This window comes from Triticum dicoccoides, chromosome 7A (assembly GCF_002162155.2).
Source record: "Triticum dicoccoides isolate Atlit2015 ecotype Zavitan chromosome 7A, WEW_v2.0, whole genome shotgun sequence".
Lineage (NCBI taxonomy): Eukaryota > Viridiplantae > Streptophyta > Magnoliopsida > Poales > Poaceae > Triticum > Triticum dicoccoides.
This window is the reverse complement of record NC_041392.1, coordinates 30,279,141-30,297,286: the sequence shown is the minus strand read 5'-3', so window position 1 is coordinate 30,297,286 and position 18,146 is coordinate 30,279,141. Positions and strand designations below refer to the sequence as shown.

General features: G+C 43.4%; 2 protein-coding genes across 2 annotated transcripts; both read left to right on the top strand.

The window, feature by feature from the left end:
* The first annotated feature begins 5,193 nt into the window (after nucleotides 1-5,193).
* LOC119334066 (B3 domain-containing protein Os06g0194400-like) lies at nucleotides 5,194-8,145 on the top strand. Its single transcript, XM_037606729.1, has 7 exons — nucleotides 5,194-5,415; nucleotides 5,538-5,645; nucleotides 5,760-5,791; nucleotides 5,892-6,066; nucleotides 6,168-6,374; nucleotides 7,047-7,102; nucleotides 7,856-8,145. Exons 1-6 carry the CDS (start codon nucleotides 5,281-5,283, stop codon nucleotides 7,080-7,082), a joined length of 693 nt encoding a protein of 230 aa, XP_037462626.1. The 5' UTR covers nucleotides 5,194-5,280; the 3' UTR covers nucleotides 7,083-7,102; nucleotides 7,856-8,145.
* A 1,764-nt stretch (nucleotides 8,146-9,909) lies between these two features.
* Nucleotides 9,910-11,998, top strand: LOC119327763 (GDSL esterase/lipase At5g45910-like). The gene is made up of 5 exons (XM_037600857.1): nucleotides 9,910-10,194; nucleotides 10,276-10,497; nucleotides 10,871-11,016; nucleotides 11,114-11,390; nucleotides 11,590-11,998. The coding sequence occupies exons 1-5, from the start codon at nucleotides 9,918-9,920 to the stop codon at nucleotides 11,811-11,813; spliced, it is 1,146 nt and encodes a 381-aa protein (XP_037456754.1). The 5' UTR covers nucleotides 9,910-9,917; the 3' UTR covers nucleotides 11,814-11,998.
* The last annotated feature ends 6,148 nt before the right edge of the window (nucleotides 11,999-18,146 follow it).

Sequence of the window (18,146 nt, the reverse complement as noted above, 5' to 3'; positions counted from 1 at the left end):
GTCGCGTCGCTGACACCTGAAGATGCAAGGGGAGGCGCCGGCGCTCGCCCCAATCGCCGGCGACTGGGCTCCCTGCTCCTTGCGAGCGCAGGTGGTGGTGGGCGATCGAGCGTGGTGCGGATCATGCGGGTCCTTATCCGTAACTGCCCCACCTCTCGCCTCCTCTTATGCGGTGTGGGTGGCTGCGGGCTGGCCTCGGTCGGCGGTGGCAGGCCCAGGCCCAGGCGATCGACCTGCCCTCTTCAAGTTTTTTTAAATCTCTGTTTTATTAGTCTAGTACTAATTATTGTATATGGTGCAGTTTTAGACTCTGTTCCATATGTCCATACACAAAATGGTTTGGCTGAAGCATTGATTAAGAGGATCAAACTCATTGCAAGAACTTTGTTGACGAACTGCAACTTGCCAACCTCTTGTTGGGGTCATGCTGTTTTACACGCTGCTGACTTGATACAATTGAGGCCAACTGCATATCACAGTTCTTCCCCTCTGGAATTGGTACATGGAAATCCTCCGAGCATTTCCCATCTGCGTAAGTTCGGATGTGCTGCATACATCCCGATCTCACCGCCACAGCGGACATCTATGGGCACACACAGGAAGTTGGGGATCTATGTGGGGTACAAATCGTCGTCGATTATCAAGTACCTGAAACCCCTGACTGGGGATCTATTCACAGCCCGTCACGCTGATTGCATATTTAATGAGGAACATTTTTCGGCATTAGGGGGAGATTTCAAGTACCAGAAAGAATACCTGGAAATTGATTGGAATGCTCATGCCATTTCATCCTCTAATCCACGTACCCAAGAGACCGAACTTCAAGTTCAGAAGATCATTAATTTGCAACATCTTGCAAATAATCTGCCAGATTCATTTACTGGTCTGAAAGGTGTTACAAAATCCTTAAATCCGGCCAGAAACGCGCCAGATAGAGTGGAGGTACCGATAAAAACCACTCGACTCCCTATTCCCAAAAAGAGGGAGAGTAGTACAACCTTTGACCTGGAGCATGCTTCTAGAAAGCAGGAAAAGGAATCGAGGAGAAAAACCTCGGAGTCAGTAAATGCAGGTCAACTCAACGTTGACAAACACCTGATGGGTAGTATACACCCAGTGGAAGGGCAACCTCCACAACCAAGTTTCAGTGTGCACAAACTGACTGGGACATTGGAACACCCAGACTCGGTCGTATTGGGAAATCACGAAGAATCACTAGGGGTGCAGGAAATTTCCATCAACTATGTTGATTCTGGAGAATCATTTGACCGTAAGACAACAACTGTCGACATATATTTTGCTGAAAAGATTGCAGATACCCTTCTCACTGATCATGATCCAAGGTCTATCGTTGAGTGCCAAAAGCGCTCCGACTGGCCTAAATGAAAGGATGCAATCCAAGCAGAAATTGCCTCGCTTATCAAAAGAAAGGTATTCACTGAAGCAATACCTACACCTCCCAGTGTTTTCCCTGTCAGATTCAAATGGGGTTTTCTCCGGAAACGGAATGAGACAATGAGGTGGTGAGATATAAAGCAAGGCTCGTAGCACAAGGTTTCACGCAGAAACCCGGCATTGATTTCACTGAAACATATTCTCCAGTAACGAGTGCAACCACTTTCCGATATCTTATATCCTTGGCAGTGCAAAATCATCTATCTATGTAGTTGATGGACGTCGTGACCGCATATCTTTACGGGTTCCTGATGGAATCTCTATCCCGAATAAAAATGCAAAACGCAACATGTATTGTGTAAAGCTGAATAAGTCATTATATGGCTTAAGTCAGTTGGGACGGATGTGGTACAACCGACTAAGTGAGTTCCTTCTTCAGAAAGGTTACTCCAATAGTGTTGATTGCCCATGTGTTTTCATCAAGAAGTCCTCTACAGGATTTAGCATCATCTCTGTGTATGTTGATGATCTCAACATCATTGGCAGCACACCAGACATTGATGAAGCACGCAATCACCTAAAGATGGAATTTGAGATGAAGGATTTGGGTAAAACCAAATTTTGCTTAGGTATTCAACTTGAGCACCTTCCCTCAGGAATCATGGTACACCAATCTGCCTATATCCAGAAAATATTGGAGAAATTCAATATGGACAAATCCTATCCATCTAAAACTCCCATGGTGGTTTGATCTCTAGACGTAGAGAAAGATCCATTTAGACCAAGGGATGATGGAGAAAAGGTGTTGGGACCTGAAGTTCCATACCTTAGTGCTGTTGGAGCGCTTATGTATCTTGCAGATTGCACAAGGCCCGATATTGCATTTGCAGTGAATCTACTTGCTAGACATAGCGCAGCTCCCACCAAACGGCATTGGTCTGGAGTGAAGAATATCTTTCGATATCTCCAAGGCACAAAGGATCTTGGCCTATTTTTCCAGTTCCAGAAAAATCAGGACTCTGATGTGATTGGATATGCAGATGCCGGCTATTTGTCTGATCCCCATAATGCCAGATCTCAGACCGGCTTCGTGTTCCTACATGGTGGCACTGCTATATCATGGAAGTCTTCGAAACAGACTCTGGTGGCAACATCTACCAATTATTCTAAAATAATTTCGTTATTTAAAGCAACATGCGAATGTGTATGGCTTCGGAGAATGATAAACCACATACAACAGTCATGTGGAATGGGTTCGATAAAATTACCTACCATTATCTATGAAGATAATGCGGCCTGTGTTGCGCAGATGCAAACATGATACATCAAGAATAATATCACCAAGCATATTTCTCCTAAATGGTTTTTCCCCATAATCTTCAGAAAAATGGGGAAATAAGCATTCTGCAAGTCAAATCATGCGACAACCTTGCTGATTTATTTACCAAGTCTCTACCAAATTCTACGTTCCAGAAATGTGTTCATGGAATTGGTATGCGAAGACTTAGGGACTTGCAGGTGTCAGGGGGAGTCTCTTCTTGAGATATCCTTATTTTAATGACATCACATTATGCTATCTTTCTTTGTGAGTATGTGTTTCATGATCTCATCAAAGATTTTATGAAGAACTTTTGAAAGAGGATCTTTTGAGATGACAGAGCTTCCCCGACAATCGTGAAGATGATTCTACATGGTCAAGCGTAGATTAGGAGGAGTGTTAAGATTAAAGTATAATCTGTAATTAAGGGAAATCTCCCCTTGCCCATCGAGCGAGCGGTTGCTCCCGCACGGACGCCTGTGTCCGTTGCAACCGTGGCCTCTCTCCCGTCCTTTTGGAACCGATGCATCTCTTCGCGATCGTCGCATCTCTCCAGGGGATATATATACTCTCTGTAACCATCGATCAAGACAGTCAATCACTTTCGATTCAAAACACCTATGACAACTTTGTAAATTTCAAGATGATATGCCGGCTCAGTTTTTTGAAGGTGCTCATAGGGGTAGGGTATGCGTGTGTGCGTTCATAGGCGTGAGTGTATACATGTGTATATCAGCGCTTGTGTCTGTACTATGTTCAAAAAAAGAAAAGTTGTGCACCTTTATTCATGAAAGAAGAAAACAAATTAATTTCAAAGTACATTAACTTGCTATAAGCATGCTAGTTTTCTTTAGTTTCAGGACGATGTAAGCATGATTTGATTTTATTAAAGCCAGCCATGTACGCTTTCCCCATTAAAAAAAAGCATGCAGGTTTTTTAGTTTCAGGCCATCATGCATGGCTCGGTGTTCCTTATGACCCAGTGTTTGCACTTATGAAAATGCCAGTTAACTAATTAATAAAGCTCCATGAGATTCTTCAGAGAAGAATGATTATCTAAAAAAAATAGATGAATTGAATTTTTTTCTGCAGGGGCAAAACATGTATATTAATCAGAAAAGAAGTACACTCCTTTATTACATTGCACGACAGCCACGTCCAGCTCCGAACCAAGCCAGCTTACCGTGTGGCCTTCCATTCTGCCAATTTTTTGTGTTCCTAATAGGTCATTTAATCTTTGGCCACAGCTTTTCTCGTATTTGGTATTTGGACCTTTGTTCAAGAATTCGTCCGATGAACCAATTAATTTGCTAATTAATCCCTACTCGTAGGATCACTGTGTAGCCAATAAACTGATAAATTGTCAGATTAATTGATTAACTTATCGATTAGCTTATTAATTCCCTACTCACCAGTCAACTGAGCAGCTGTCAGTTTATGATTCCCTCAAGAATGATTTGGATGATTTGTCCTCGCCTATTGACATGGATGACTTGTGACCATTTTTGCTAAAACATTGGAGTATAATTTACACTTTTTATCCATTTTGAGATTACACTGTAAAGTCGATGCCCAATAAATGACCATATTGAAAAACTATTAGATTCTTACATTTTCAACGTTGCCAGGAGATGCAACACAGATAATCCAAGACATGAACCATTGAGTTGGAGAAAAAGAAGGCCAAACAAGGAGACCCAACCCCAAATCATTGATGAATGTGTCGTGGCGGGATCTATTGACAAGACTACCGGTGCCATCACAAACCTGGCTGGGATCATCGCAGTTGGTGGGCTCCTCTCCCCTCGACAACATGACTTATTGGATGTGAGAAAACCACCTCGCATCGCCATGACGGGGGCGAGGCCAGAGGTATTTATATTTACGACATCGTCGGCCCTTCTTCCCAGTTTAGCAACACGAGGACGACAAAAATTGTCAATATACCACCCTGTCCATCACTGCCTTGTGGCCCATACTCCCTAGAATCCCTCCTTCCGGTGAGCAGGTCTCCAACTGTGCCCTTTTGCACACCTGCACCGGGTGAAGGGGATAAGGGTTCTGGGTAGCGTCTCGGCGCAACTGCCCGCGTTCGTTCCACTAATTCGACTGCTACCATAACTTCAAGCTCTGTTTCGTCGAGCTCACCGTGGCTGGCTGGCAATGCTAGTGCCGCGAAAACCCGTTTTCTTTTCCAAAAAATCAAAATCAATTCTATGGAAATGCCTCCTACATAAGATTTTCTTTCCCCAACTACCTAGACTAGAATCCCTCCATCAGAAAGCGCAAATGATTTCGAACGTTTGAATCTCGCGGCTCTCGGCCTGGCACCCCCAGCGTCCCAGAACCCGGTGCATGCACCCATCTCATCCACCAAGCGCCCACCCCTCGCGCAAACGGTCCATATGCTCACGGTCCATAGACCGGGTCCTCCTTATTTCCCCTCGCCAGTCTAATTTATTGGCCGCCGCAGCTTTCCTTTCTGGCCTCCTCCTCCCCATTCCCATCTTCCCCAGCCCAGCGCCGCCGCAGCGAGAGAGAGAAATCCGGAGATTGCCGGAGAAGGGATGGCCGGAGCGGTCGCGTACGAGGAGCAGCGCCGGAGGCAAGTGGAAGAGAACAGGCGCAAGCTCGACCAGCTCAAGCTGCACCACCTCTCCGCCGCCCTCAGGGACGCCGCCGTCGACCCCAAGCCCTCGCCGGTCAGACCGCTCGCCCTCCCGCCCCCCTGGCCTCCTCCCCCTTCGATTCGTATGTAGGCTGTTCATTCGTTCGTTTGTTTGTTTGATTTGACTGACTCGCCGGGTTTCCGTCCGTGTCGCAGGTCAAATCTGCGAAGCGGAAGCCTCGAGGGCCGCCGCCGGGGGACGCCCCGCCCCGCCGCTCCGGCCGCGTCGCCAGCCTCCCCGAGCAGCCCAACTACCGGTTCGAGGTACGAACGTGGTTATGCTGCCGTTAAGGGTTTCAATTTTCATTTTTATTTTTTCCTTCATTCAGATTCAGATACTAACTGAAGAATGCATCTTCCGTGTATTTGCTTGTGTAGGATACCTATGGTGTCCTTGAGAAGAGTATCAGGTGGGGATAATCATGTCTCGTCCGATTCTTCCTCTCCAGAGAGCATTTGATTCGTGCATAGTACAGCAACTCTGTTTCTTGGTTGTTTTTGATGGAGCAGGGGGAGCAGGACGCACACCACAAGGAGCGACTTGATTGATCGAGTCTACGCGACCGAAGAAGCCAGAACCTATGCCACCGACATGGCCGAACAGCTGCAGGGCAAGCTGGACCCCCGCCACCCCAGTTTTGTCAAGCCCATGACCCAGTCTCATGTCACCGGAGGCTTCTGGCTAGTAAGCAAAAGGCTTCCACTGCTGCATGCTTGCATTCAGTTCACTCCCTGATTGAAACTGACGATGGTTGTCGGGTGCCGATTTGGATGGATTACTTGCAGGGCCTCCCCAAGCAGTTCTGCACCAGGCATCTCCCAAAGCGTGATGAGTGGATCACTCTGGTGGATGAGAAGGGTGCTGAGTCCGATTCGTACTACCTTGCGCGCAAGTGGGGCCTCAGCGCCCAGTGGAAAGCGTTTGCCATCAATCACAAGCTGGTCGATGGTGACTGCCTGGTGTTCGAGCGCATTGACCGGGCAAAGTTCAAGGTGAGACTTTAATATGGTGCAATCCCTTGTCTGAAGCTTTGTCCATGTATGAAACATTGAATCCAATGAGAATGCACGTGCATTTTATACAATTTCTGAAGAATTGCGTTCAATTTCATGGTTTGGTGGTTTGCTGATGCCATTATCTTGAATGTTCCACACTATTTGTACACCCAAGCAGTTGACTGAATTAATTCATGGGGAATTCTTGTTATGGTCATGTAATAACTGTAGATATTATGCATTTGTTCTCTGTGGTTTGTTATGTTGTAGATTTAAACTGTTGAGTGGAGCCACAGTTTTATTTAGGAATGAATGTGAGGTTGCAAAGAATGTCTAACTATTTATTCGAAATGACTAACTAGACATGTTTTTTTTGCTGGAACCATTGCTATACAACAACATCCCTACAACATTCCTTCATTCTAAGCAGATTCTACAATGCTCCCTTGGAGCCTCCTTGTGATTGTACATGGAATAGGAAACAATTCATTGAAGGATTAACAACTGGGAACATATTTTGAAATGCAGCCTCTGTTATTGCTATGAAAGTACGAATGCAGCCTCTGTTATGTCTAACCATGTGTATCACTGCTAATAATGGAGCCTCTGCTATGTCTAACCATGTGTATCACTGCTAATAATGGCGTCTCTGCCATGTACATGATGCAGGTCCACATTATCAGACAAAGTTCATATTATAAGTAACGACTGATGAGGGTGTGCAGGTAAATTGTTCATATTATTGTCAGTATTAGTTGGAAGTTTGAATTGAGTATTGTAAAAAGTTTATTTCTAAGTATCTTTTACTGCATGGTAGTTCACATGTCTGAAATAATTGTGAAACATGTGTTTTATTATCATTTAATCTACCTCAACTTAACTCTGTTTCCTGCACTGCAGTTAGTTGTGATGTGAACATGGGAGAAAAGCTGGCCAAATTTCTATATCTGACAAACTAGTTGATTACATGCCAGGCATTAAGGGATTGTATTTTTTTGGGTGGGAGCGGTGCAGGATTCTGCTTATCTTTCCCTCCCCGATATATAACCATTTGAACTGTGTACTCCACTTTTGCATGTCGATCTGTACCTCTGGGCAGCAGTTTTTTTTTTGCCACAGTTTTTAAGGAAAGGCACTCTTGGCTTACCTCAAAAGCAGCACTAGTCTAGTACACACCTTGTTATGTCGGCAGTTTAAAAGAATGACAAAATTGCATCTGTTCAACTAAATTGTTTCTACATTTGAGTCTTGGTACCATGAGTGTCTCATATCTGAGGGAAAAGCGTTAGGTTACTAGTTTGTAACTTTCTATACATATTCATTCTGCTTGCTTGCCATTGCCAATGACCACCAACACTCGTGTTTCATCTACTTCCCCACTTTCCTATTTCTTCCCAATCATACATAATTTATTGATATTGTCTAAACTTAGCATTATTCCCTTTTTACTAAGTATTTCTGGTCTTTTGGTCAATTAGGCCCGCTTGAAGGAATTGGACAATGAGTTGCAAATGGAGATCGTGAACCGTCTTCAGCCTTTTCGGTGACAGACAATGTTAAAAATATTAACTTCACAGATTCTCCCAGTAGTTATGTTTCGACTTATCTATGGGAACCAACTAAACTTGTAAATTTTGCCTGTTATGCACCATCCTTATTCCCATCCAACTTCTTGTGATGTCCAATTTGATTCACTCTGCATGCATGCATAATTTAGCAGATTTGTTTCGTTTCTATGATCATATCTACACAATCTTGTGGCTGCTTTTGATCTTAGCTTTGTGGTTCTCAAGTAACATGGTATATGCTTTAGCTATAAATAAGGTGAGACGAAGATGAGAATGCTTCCACATGGATCCAATGGCTGTAGGTAACTGTAATTTTATAGCAATCTTTCACATCCGTTAGTTTTTTTTTTGGACTTGTTGAGGTGACTATTTGACAAATGTTTTTACTGAACTTAACTTTCAAATGCTCATTGCTGTCCATGAGCCAAAAATTCGCATCATACAGAAACAACAGGACCAAGACTAGCCAAGGTGTACACAAGGACATGAACCAATGTCATCTAACACTAGGTACAAGAAACTGCAAAGAACAGAGAAAACACTTGGGACAGATCAAGTTCATCACTTGTTAATGGATGCAATAGAAACAAATACACCATTTTGCCCATCCCATCTTCTTCAATCCCTCTCATGTAACAGTATACTCCAACACAACCCAACACGTATGGATTTCAGGCACCAACAGCCGGCCAGCGTACGCATTATTACCAGAACCGTCAGTCCATCTCTACACATCACTACTATCCACCCACAGCCTCACAAATTGCTTTTCCTCGAAGAACTGTCTGTGCATGTGACTATTTGGTGCACTTTCACCTGTATGCCATATCGTCAGCGTGAAACTCTTGCCACCAGTTATTGCACCTGCTTTTATCGTCAACGTGAAACTCTTGTTGCCAGTTATTTTGCCTGCTATTACCGTCAGCGTGAAGGTCTTGTCGCCAGATCCGTGCTACTGTGTGCTGTCATACCAATAAATTTAAGTTGAGTTGGCTGTTGCAAACGAGTTAATTGTCAGAAAAAATAAATGTTGATCTCCTTGGCCTCGTGGCCTGGTGAGGATCAAGCAAATCTTATCACAATGACCGACCCGTAGAAATCGCTGCAAATGGATGGCATTTCATCCGTATACATTGAATTGATGCATATCCTAAATTGCACAGCTAAATGGTGGTATATGCCCAAACTTTCTGATGCGATATATTACCTATGTTCTGAAATATAAGTTGCTGGGGGAGTTCAGTTTACACTCCCCCAACGACTTATATTTAGGAACAGAGGGAGTATATTCAAGTAAGTACGTGATAGAACGGAAAGCTTTAAGCACATCTCTACCCAATGTATAAGGAAGGTTCGATCTTCCCCTCTCAAAAAGGACGAATACTTGTTCTTGTATAATATAAGGAGCCAACTTCCTGCTGAATTTTTAGTTGTAAAGATAATATGCCCGAATGTCTCACAGTATGCTTTATAATAAATTTAAGTTTATTTTTAGCTATCATTATTTTCCTTGAAAAACAATCTTTGTTGATATTAATCAATTGTAGTAATATGTGTATGATATGTATAGGCCAACCATCCTATCAATTTTGTCCTGATCCATTGTTGATGGTGCAATTATCTCCAAATGGAGTGCTTTATATCTTGACGATGACGTTGTGCCCCATATAGACAGGGACGAGAAACTAGACATACTACTCATATAGTACATGTTAGGTTCCTTATATATGACACAAAACAATTAATCTACAGATTTTATGAGTGTATCGCTCTCGGTGCATTGAAAAGATTGATAGCTTTGCGTGATTGAAAATGATGCAAAGCCAACAATGGATGAGATGGCGCGACAAAGATATGAACCTGCTTGTGCAACGTGCCAAATGCGACCCTGCATGCGCGCGCTTGGTGGAGGCTCCCCTATAAATACATAGCTCATCATCACTAAGGACGTACACCGAGCTGAGGCATCAAGATGGGTAGTGGTGGAAGGTTGGTGTTGGCTGCCTTGGTGGCGGTGGCGCTCGCCATCTTGCACCCATCGGCTGAGGTGGCCTCCCTCCGTGGTGGCGAACCGTTCGAATCCATCTTCGCCTTTGGCGACTCCTTCACGGACACAGGCAACAACCCCATCGTCTTCGGCTGGTACAACGTCTTTGACGTCGTGATGCGCCCTCCCTACGGCATGACCTCCTTTGGCGGCCTCCCCACTGGCCGCAACTGCAACGGCCGCCTCATCATTGACTTCATCGGTAATTAATCTATCAATCATCAGTAGCCTCCCTCCCTGCCTATATATGTGTATTTCAAGGTGATCAACGTATGATTTTCAGCTCAAGGCCTAGGCTTGCCTCTCGTGCCACCGTACCTGTCACACAAGGGGAGCTTCCAGCAGGGCGCAAACTTCGCCGTTGGTGGCGCCACCGCTCTCAACTCCAGCTTCTTCCACATCGGGGACCCTCCCGGCGCCAGCCCGTTTCCCCTCAACACCAGCCTCGAAGTGCAGCTAGGCTGGTTCGAGGAGCTCAAGCCTTCCTTGTGCCAAACGGACCAAGGTTATATACTTACTTAGCTTCACACAGTGGATTGAACTGAAAATGCATATAAATTAATATGAAACGGCTGCCACCCGGGTTTGAAGAAGTACTGGTTAAGTCAACTGATTATGGTCACTAACCTAGGCCAGCGTAGGATGCAACATCTTATGGATGAATATCAAACGTGATGAACATACACAGTAAACAAAGTGTAGAGAAAAAACTGATTTGAAAAAGATAAATCACTATGGTGAATATGTCAACATAAGTTTAAATATAATGAGTTTGATGACTACACATGGTAATGATATATTGTTCAAACCGTGGTGCACCATTAACCAAACACTTGATGTGCGTACATATAATCAAGAGGAGAAATGCTTCACTGCAGAGTGCAAGGATTTCTTTGGCAGATCACTCTTCTTCGTGGGTGAGTTCGGGATCAACGACTACCACTACTCCTTTGGGAAGAAGAGCATGCAAGAAATCAGATCATTCGTGCCAGATCTCATCCAGACCATCTCCATAGGTGCCGAGGCAAGACTACTTGACTCATCATGCTCCTCATGTCACTCCGGCTGTTCAGTCAGCGTACATGCATGTTAAACTTCATGTAAACTAATGCAACAAGCAGAGAGTGATCGAGCATGGGGCGAAGACTCTGGTCGTCCCTGGGATGATCCCGTCCGGATGCGCGCCGCCGATCCTCGTCACCTTCGAGGACGCCGATGCTTCGGAATACGACGCCACCACCGGCTGTCTCAAGGAGCCCAACGAGATCGTGAAGCTCCACAACTCTCTGCTGCGAGACGCCGTCCAGAAGCTGCAGGAGGAGCACCCCGATGTGACCATCATCCACACTGACCTGTTCAACCACGTTATGGAGATGGTCAAGGCGCCTGAGAAATTCGGTCAGTATAATTCTGTGTATACGCTCTTCATTGTTGGAAGTGCCCTGAGATTTATCTCGCTTAGAGTTTTGTCCAAACATATTGCACACCTTTTTGAATCCATTGTTCAGCATGAATCTTGATTCGTAAGGTTTAGAAAATAGAGTAGTAGTGGTGAACATTGCAGAAGTTGATGAGTTCAGTTATGCGGTGGTTGCAGGGATTAAAAAAGACGATGTTCTTAGAGTTTGCTGTGGAGGACGTGGGAGGTACCACTACAACCTCTCGGTCGCTTGTGGTGATGAAGCCGCGACGACGTGCGAAGATCCGTCCACTTATCTATTCTGGGACGGTGTCCACCTGACGGAGGCAGCTTACCACTACATTGCTGAAGATTGGCTCAACACCATAGTAAGCAGTCTGCCTACAACACTTAGCTCTTAAATGAGCTGCCTACGTCTGAATGCGATACATGGAATCATGTACACGGTAGTCCATCATATCACCGCAATCTTCAATAAGATACTTGTAATAAAATGGGTTTAAATGTACTTCTAAATAAAATTATTATCTATTGTATATTGTTAAACCAATAAAAAGGATGGTGGAGGTTTATGGATCTAAAATTATGATATCTTAGTGGTAGAGATGTGTCTACACAAAACAGCACACCATCGAGAAAATTTAGACCTACTTGGACGGCATCACGACACTTTTAGTATGTGCAAGTTTAGATGTTTTACCGGTATGTTGTCACGGACTCCTATTGAACACTTGCGAGTATAGATGTGTTGCACTATGCTCACTGATCAGTGATCATAGCCATTGCATCTTCTCTTGGAACCACCGACGCAGATTTGTCACAACCATTGAAGACGTACAAGTAGCATATAACACTTCTAATCTGAGCTACAGAAAAGATTATGCATTCAAGATCGATATGTGCATACAAAAAATTCACGGCTTTTTGTTAGCTTGGTCAACCAAGTCACTGACAAAATTGGCATGCAAGTGAGATAAGTATAAATAAAAAGTGAGAATATGATTCGCGCAAAAGGAACTATAAACATGCACAAACAAACGATTGATTCCTCGCTATTGATACGACTGCAACACCATCATCGGTGAAGACGCTATGAACTACTCCACACTTCTGGTTAATCTATATGCACTATGTATGCTGCCAAGATAAATATAGATGGTGCACATAGTGATCATGACTTGATGCACCACGATGTTGCACCATACTGATATGTTGAGTTGTTTACTGCAACAGAACGCATCCTCGAAGGTAAACACTTCTTTTTTTGCTTGGACCTATAAAGATACAGTGCAATTTATTTACTGGCGTGGCTCTTCTTAGTTGCGTTGTTGTTTTCTTTTCGTTGGAAACCAAACCTAGTGATTCCCTTCTAAATATCCCAAATGGTTTTGATCTTGTCTCCATAAATATCAAATGCATCGTAGCTATCTTAGTTATAGATAGTTGATGATTCTGCATGATGCAAATAACCAGCTTAAAATATTATTTTTAGATAAGAGTATTATGTGCAACAATACGGCCAGAAACAAAACTATATTACATACACAAAAATTACAAGTCCCGTGCATGGTGTATGAAATCACGTAGAGAAGTCCAAAGAGTAGTTTTTTTGTGCGTGGAGAAAATGTTAATTTGTTATGTCTTTGCTAAAAAGTGCATTAGCACATTTGAAATTGGCTCAAACTTATATAACTATTCACCATACCATTTGTAAAAACACCGATGAATTAATTGTACACATGTGAAGAACCTAAAGCTTGTGAGACTATTTAATTGGCTATGCAAATCAATATGATGAAGTATCATATTAAAAACATATTATTTTCCTCCCAGATGAGAGCTACGTTTCGGAGCTCGTGCGCATTTGCACCAGAGTGAACAGTAAATTAAAAAACAAATTCACACAAATCTGAAATCTTTAGAAATCAAAGATGAGAAACCCTTCTAGGAGCATACCATCTCGGAATCAGATTTGAATTTTGGTTATCAGACGACATTTTGGTTAGTGAGTATATCCATCCATCAAATAAAGCCAAAAAAACAGCACCACATTTGTGTCCTCCCATCTGCTTGTCCAAAATGGAGGGGCCATTTTTTTTTGTGCAGTTATGGCCCAGAAAAGCAAATAAATCATTTTAATGTGTCAATAGCTATATGCTCATGTAATCACTAGATTGATTTGTCATTTATGAAAAATCGACGATATTAATATGTCTAGTTTCTGTCCCTATCTGGAGGTACAACATCGTCGTCAAGAGACAACAACTCCATCTGCACATAATTGGATTATCAACAATGGATACGGATGGCTGACCTATATGTATCATACACATATGCTGCAATTAATATTTATAAACAGTATTGAGGGAAATAATGATTGCAGAAAGTAAATTAAAATAAATTATAAAACATACCCATACAAACATGCATGCATTTTCTCTTCAGCCGGAAGTTGGTATTTGAGTTTTGGCGAGATCAAACACGATATCAGCCTGTTTAGATGGGTAGATCAAACACTATAGTGTGCTTCCTTATACACCGAGTAAAAACGTGTTCAACATTTTCCGTTCTTAATATATACGGTACCATCAACCATTTGTAGTGTTTTCGATTGGTCAGTCGTTGTGATACGACTTGCCCCATCCACGGGCCAAGAAAGAGACCATCATTGATTGTGTAGGTCGATCAACTTGTTTAGAATGGACGGGTCAGATTAAATTTATTTTATGGTCACTGCACAAGAAAACAATTTTTGGTATGATAACTCACAGTACAACTGTATGCGGGTAATAATGTATTTTTGCAAAAAAGTGTGTTTTTTCTTATGATTGCTAAGAGCGGGTACAATAACTAGCGATAAGAGCTTCATGCCGATGACAGAAAGTGAGACCTGACAACTAAATAGCCACGTACGTGTGCACACAGTGCTTCGAGGAAGGCAGTGAGGCAATGGGCGGATAGTGATGGCGTGCAGTGATGGTTCTCGTAATAATGTGTATGTGACCGGTTGACGAATACTTACATATATGTGTCACGTTTGCGCCCATCCGTTGATCTGTACTGGTTTGGTTGTAGCTAGAGACGGGGATCTCTTAGGGTGCAGGTCATATGTGGTAGTAATATTAGATCATATGTTGATTATTGCATACTGGTCTTTTGGGCGATTCACCTTTGGGCATCTCTATTTCAATTTTGTTTTCAGAAGGACAATTTGAACCACTGGTTAGAGAAAAGGTAAAATAACCATGCGCCCCAGTAAAAACAGGTTTGACTTTGCCTGGAAAACATAAATCCACGTTAATCGATTTACCGCCGCCATCCCCATCAACCCGACCTCTAGAACTGACCCCTCCCACCAGCACTGCTAGTTTCGCGCTTCCTGAGCTGCCTCCTTTACCTTGTCGTTGCCACATCGGCCATCCCTCTACCCCGCGGAATTAAATCACCCCCAAAATAGCTGCAACAGCCACACTATTTGCTGCCTTGGAACCCTGCCGCTACGCTATGGCTGCTGCCGCAAAATTCTCTCCAAACCTTGTTCCAAAATCAGCAAAGGCCTCGAGAAATCCCACTTGAAAAATTGATGCTATTGCCATGATTGCCGCTATGGCGGCAGCTATAGCTGCTAGAAGAGGCTGCCTCGAAAACATGTCTCCCACAATGTAATCTTTGCGCCTACCCCCTCCCCTTGCACACGCGCGCGCGCGCGCACACACACACACACACACACACACACACACACACACACACACACACTCTTTCTTTGGCGTCGGCGACTATCCCGCACCTGCACCCGTCAACCCTCGGTCTTCCCTCCGGCAGCAATGCTGTAACCATCAGGTTCAATTTTATGCGATTGACAATTAACAAACGCTGTAAAACCAATAATGCGCCCATACGCTTATTGGTAGTCCAAGGTGCACGCCCGTCTCCACCCTAGTGGGTGTCTGTGGGTCGTCCAACCATAAGTAATTGGTTTACCTTATATATTGTTGATTGGTTTTGAGATAGCTTATTGTTTATGAAAAACGGTGGTTTACCTTATATAACCTTGATCAGTGAAGGACATAGCATATATATTGCTTCTGTAAAGTCTCATCTTCCTTGATCATACTCCCTCCGTTCCCAAATATTTGTCTTTCTAGAGATTTCAACAAATAACTATATACAGAGCAAAATGAGTGAATATACACTCTAAACTATGTCTACATACATCCGTATGTTGTGTTTATTTAAAATGCCTAGAAAGACAAATATTTGGGAACGGAGGGAGTAGTAATTAGTCAGACCATTCAAATACATTATTAGACAGTATAGTAGACTCATATAGAAAAATCACACTTCCCTCCTCTATTTTTTCCTCTCGAGATAAGAGAGAACAGAGAAGCATAACTATTTGGAAAAGGATGCATTTTTGAATTGCTTCTAGATGACGCACACTCATTGTTCAGCCTACAATACTCGTCTCCTGCTAAACCGTTTGTGCGCTCATGGCTAGGAGTGAAAGATTGGATGAAGCGTATGCCTCTGGCAGGAACGCGTTGCATGTTATGTAGGCAAAGAGGTTTACAAAATTTGGTAGTTAGGTTATGTTGGATTGATCCTCAAGAAAGAAACACAAGATGAGGATGAATCCTAACAACCACAACTACTGGTTACAACACCACACAACACGCTAGCCTTCCCGGCGTACCGGGCGTATATACGGTTTATACTTATACCGTATATACATATTACAATGTATTCTAACACGCCCCCTCAATCATAACTTCACCAAGTTGAGATTGCTCTTAAAATATTCCAATTTTCGCCATGATAAGGCCTTGGTAAACCCATCAGCAACTTCATCACCTGTGGGTATAAACCGAATGTCCAGTAGCTTGCTAGCTACTCTCTCTCGAACAAAATGATAGTCAACTTCTATATGTTTAGTTCTTGCGTGAAACACTGGATTTGCTGACAAATATGTGGCACCAATGTTGTCACACCAAAGACGAGCAACTGGCGAATGAGCAACTCCAAGTTCACGCAGACGAGTTTGGACCCAAATAATCTCAGCAGTTGCATTGGCTAATGATTTATACTCTGCCTCAGTACTTGACCTTGAAACAGTAGCTTGCTTACGTGCACTCCAAGAAATCAGGTTGGGACCAAAGAACACACAGAAACCTCATGTTGATCTTCTGTCATCGGACATCCTGCCCAATCAGCATCTGAGAAGGCACTAACAATGTTGCAAGCTGACTTAGTGAATTTTAGGCCTGTACTCATATTACCTTTGAGATATCTAAAAATCCTTTTAACTGCTGTCATGTGTTGGGAGGTAGGAGAATGCAAATACTGACAAACTTTGTTCACTGGGAAACAAATATCCGGTCTTGTTAATGTCAAATATTGCAAAGCACCTACCATACTTCTATACCTTGTTGATTCTTCGGCCCCCAAAGGTTCTCCTTGTTCCTTTGATAGCTTTTCAGAAGTTGAGAGAGTCATGTTTGAAATCTTGCAGTTTGTCATGCCTGCACATTTCAATATATCCATGACATATTTATCTTGGGTGAGAAGGATGCCATCTTTTACCTTCTTAACTTCAATTCCCAAGAAATAATGTAGATCTCCTAGATCCTTCAAGGCAAAATCTCTTCTCAAATCTGCCAACAAAGCTACAGTTGCATCTTGTGATGAGCTAGCAACAATTATATCAGCAACATAGACTAACATAAACATAATAGTCTTTCCTCTTCTAAAAAAGAATAGAGAGGTATCCCCTCTTGATGGTTTAAAACCAAGTGCTTGAAGTTTGTCACACAACCTGGAGTACCATGCCCGAGGTGCCTGTTTTAGACCATACAACGCTTTGTCAAGTTTGTAGAGATGATTTTCCTTGCCTCTAATTTCATAGCCAGGTGGTTGTCTCATATAGACTTCTTCCTCTAGAACGCCATGAGGAACGCATTCTGAACATCCAATTGCCTGAGGCTCCAGTTACTGGATACTACAACATAAAGAACAAGTCTGATAGTAGCTGCTTTAACAACAGGACTAAAGGTATCTTCATAATCTATATCGTATCTCTGTTTGAAACCTTTTGCTACTAGCCTTGCCTTGTATGTGTCAATTTGACCATCTGCCTTTCTTTTAATCCTATAGACCCACCTACAATCAATGATATTTTTATTTTTTATTGGTGGGACTAAGTGCCAAGTCTTATTTTTAATAAGAGCATCATACTCATCATTCATAGCCCTCTTCCAATTTGTATCATTCAAAGCTTCTTGCAAGTTATGAGGTTCACCAGTAGTTGTCAGACCACCAAAACGAGGTTTGAGCTTGTCATACCTAATTGTGCCATCTGTACGAATTTGAGGTTTTAAAATGCCATGTTGTGACCGTGTTCGCCGGGTTGGCACATCAGGAGCTGCAGGTGCATGCGGCACAGAAAATCCGCCGGAGGAGGGAGGATCCGCACACGATCCCATGTCAGCGCGCGATCTCGTAGCGGATCTGTCGCCAGCGACAAAGGATATCTCATCCTGTCGGGGCAGGTCGACGTGGGAGCCTGTGCGCACGTCTCCCTCGCTTGGTTGGCGCACCTGGAGGCGGCAAGAGGGGAGCCGATTGGCCCACCTGACGATGCGCTGTCGGGAGATTCAGCGGGCGGCCCAGCGCGCGCCACGCGTCGTTCCCGTGGCGGCATCTGCGCAGTGGAGGCAGATTCGCCCCCTGGTCCACCT

Excerpts from the sequence above, each read along its gene's own strand:
- LOC119327763 (XM_037600857.1), top strand. The coding sequence starts at position 9,918 with ATGGGTAGTGGTGGAAGGTTGGTGTTGGCTGCCTTGGTGGCGGTGGCG. Across the intron at positions 10,498-10,870 it reads CTTGTGCCAAACGGACCAAG|AGTGCAAGGATTTCTTTGGC; the intron begins GTTATATACTTA and ends GCTTCACTGCAG. Across the intron at positions 11,391-11,589 it reads CAAGGCGCCTGAGAAATTCG|GGATTAAAAAAGACGATGTT; the intron begins GTCAGTATAATT and ends CGGTGGTTGCAG.
- LOC119334066 (XM_037606729.1), top strand. The coding sequence starts at position 5,281 with ATGGCCGGAGCGGTCGCGTACGAGGAGCAGCGCCGGAGGCAAGTGGAA. Across the intron at positions 5,646-5,759 it reads AGCCCAACTACCGGTTCGAG|GATACCTATGGTGTCCTTGA; the intron begins GTACGAACGTGG and ends TTGCTTGTGTAG. Across the intron at positions 5,792-5,891 it reads GTCCTTGAGAAGAGTATCAG|GGGGAGCAGGACGCACACCA; the intron begins GTGGGGATAATC and ends TTGATGGAGCAG.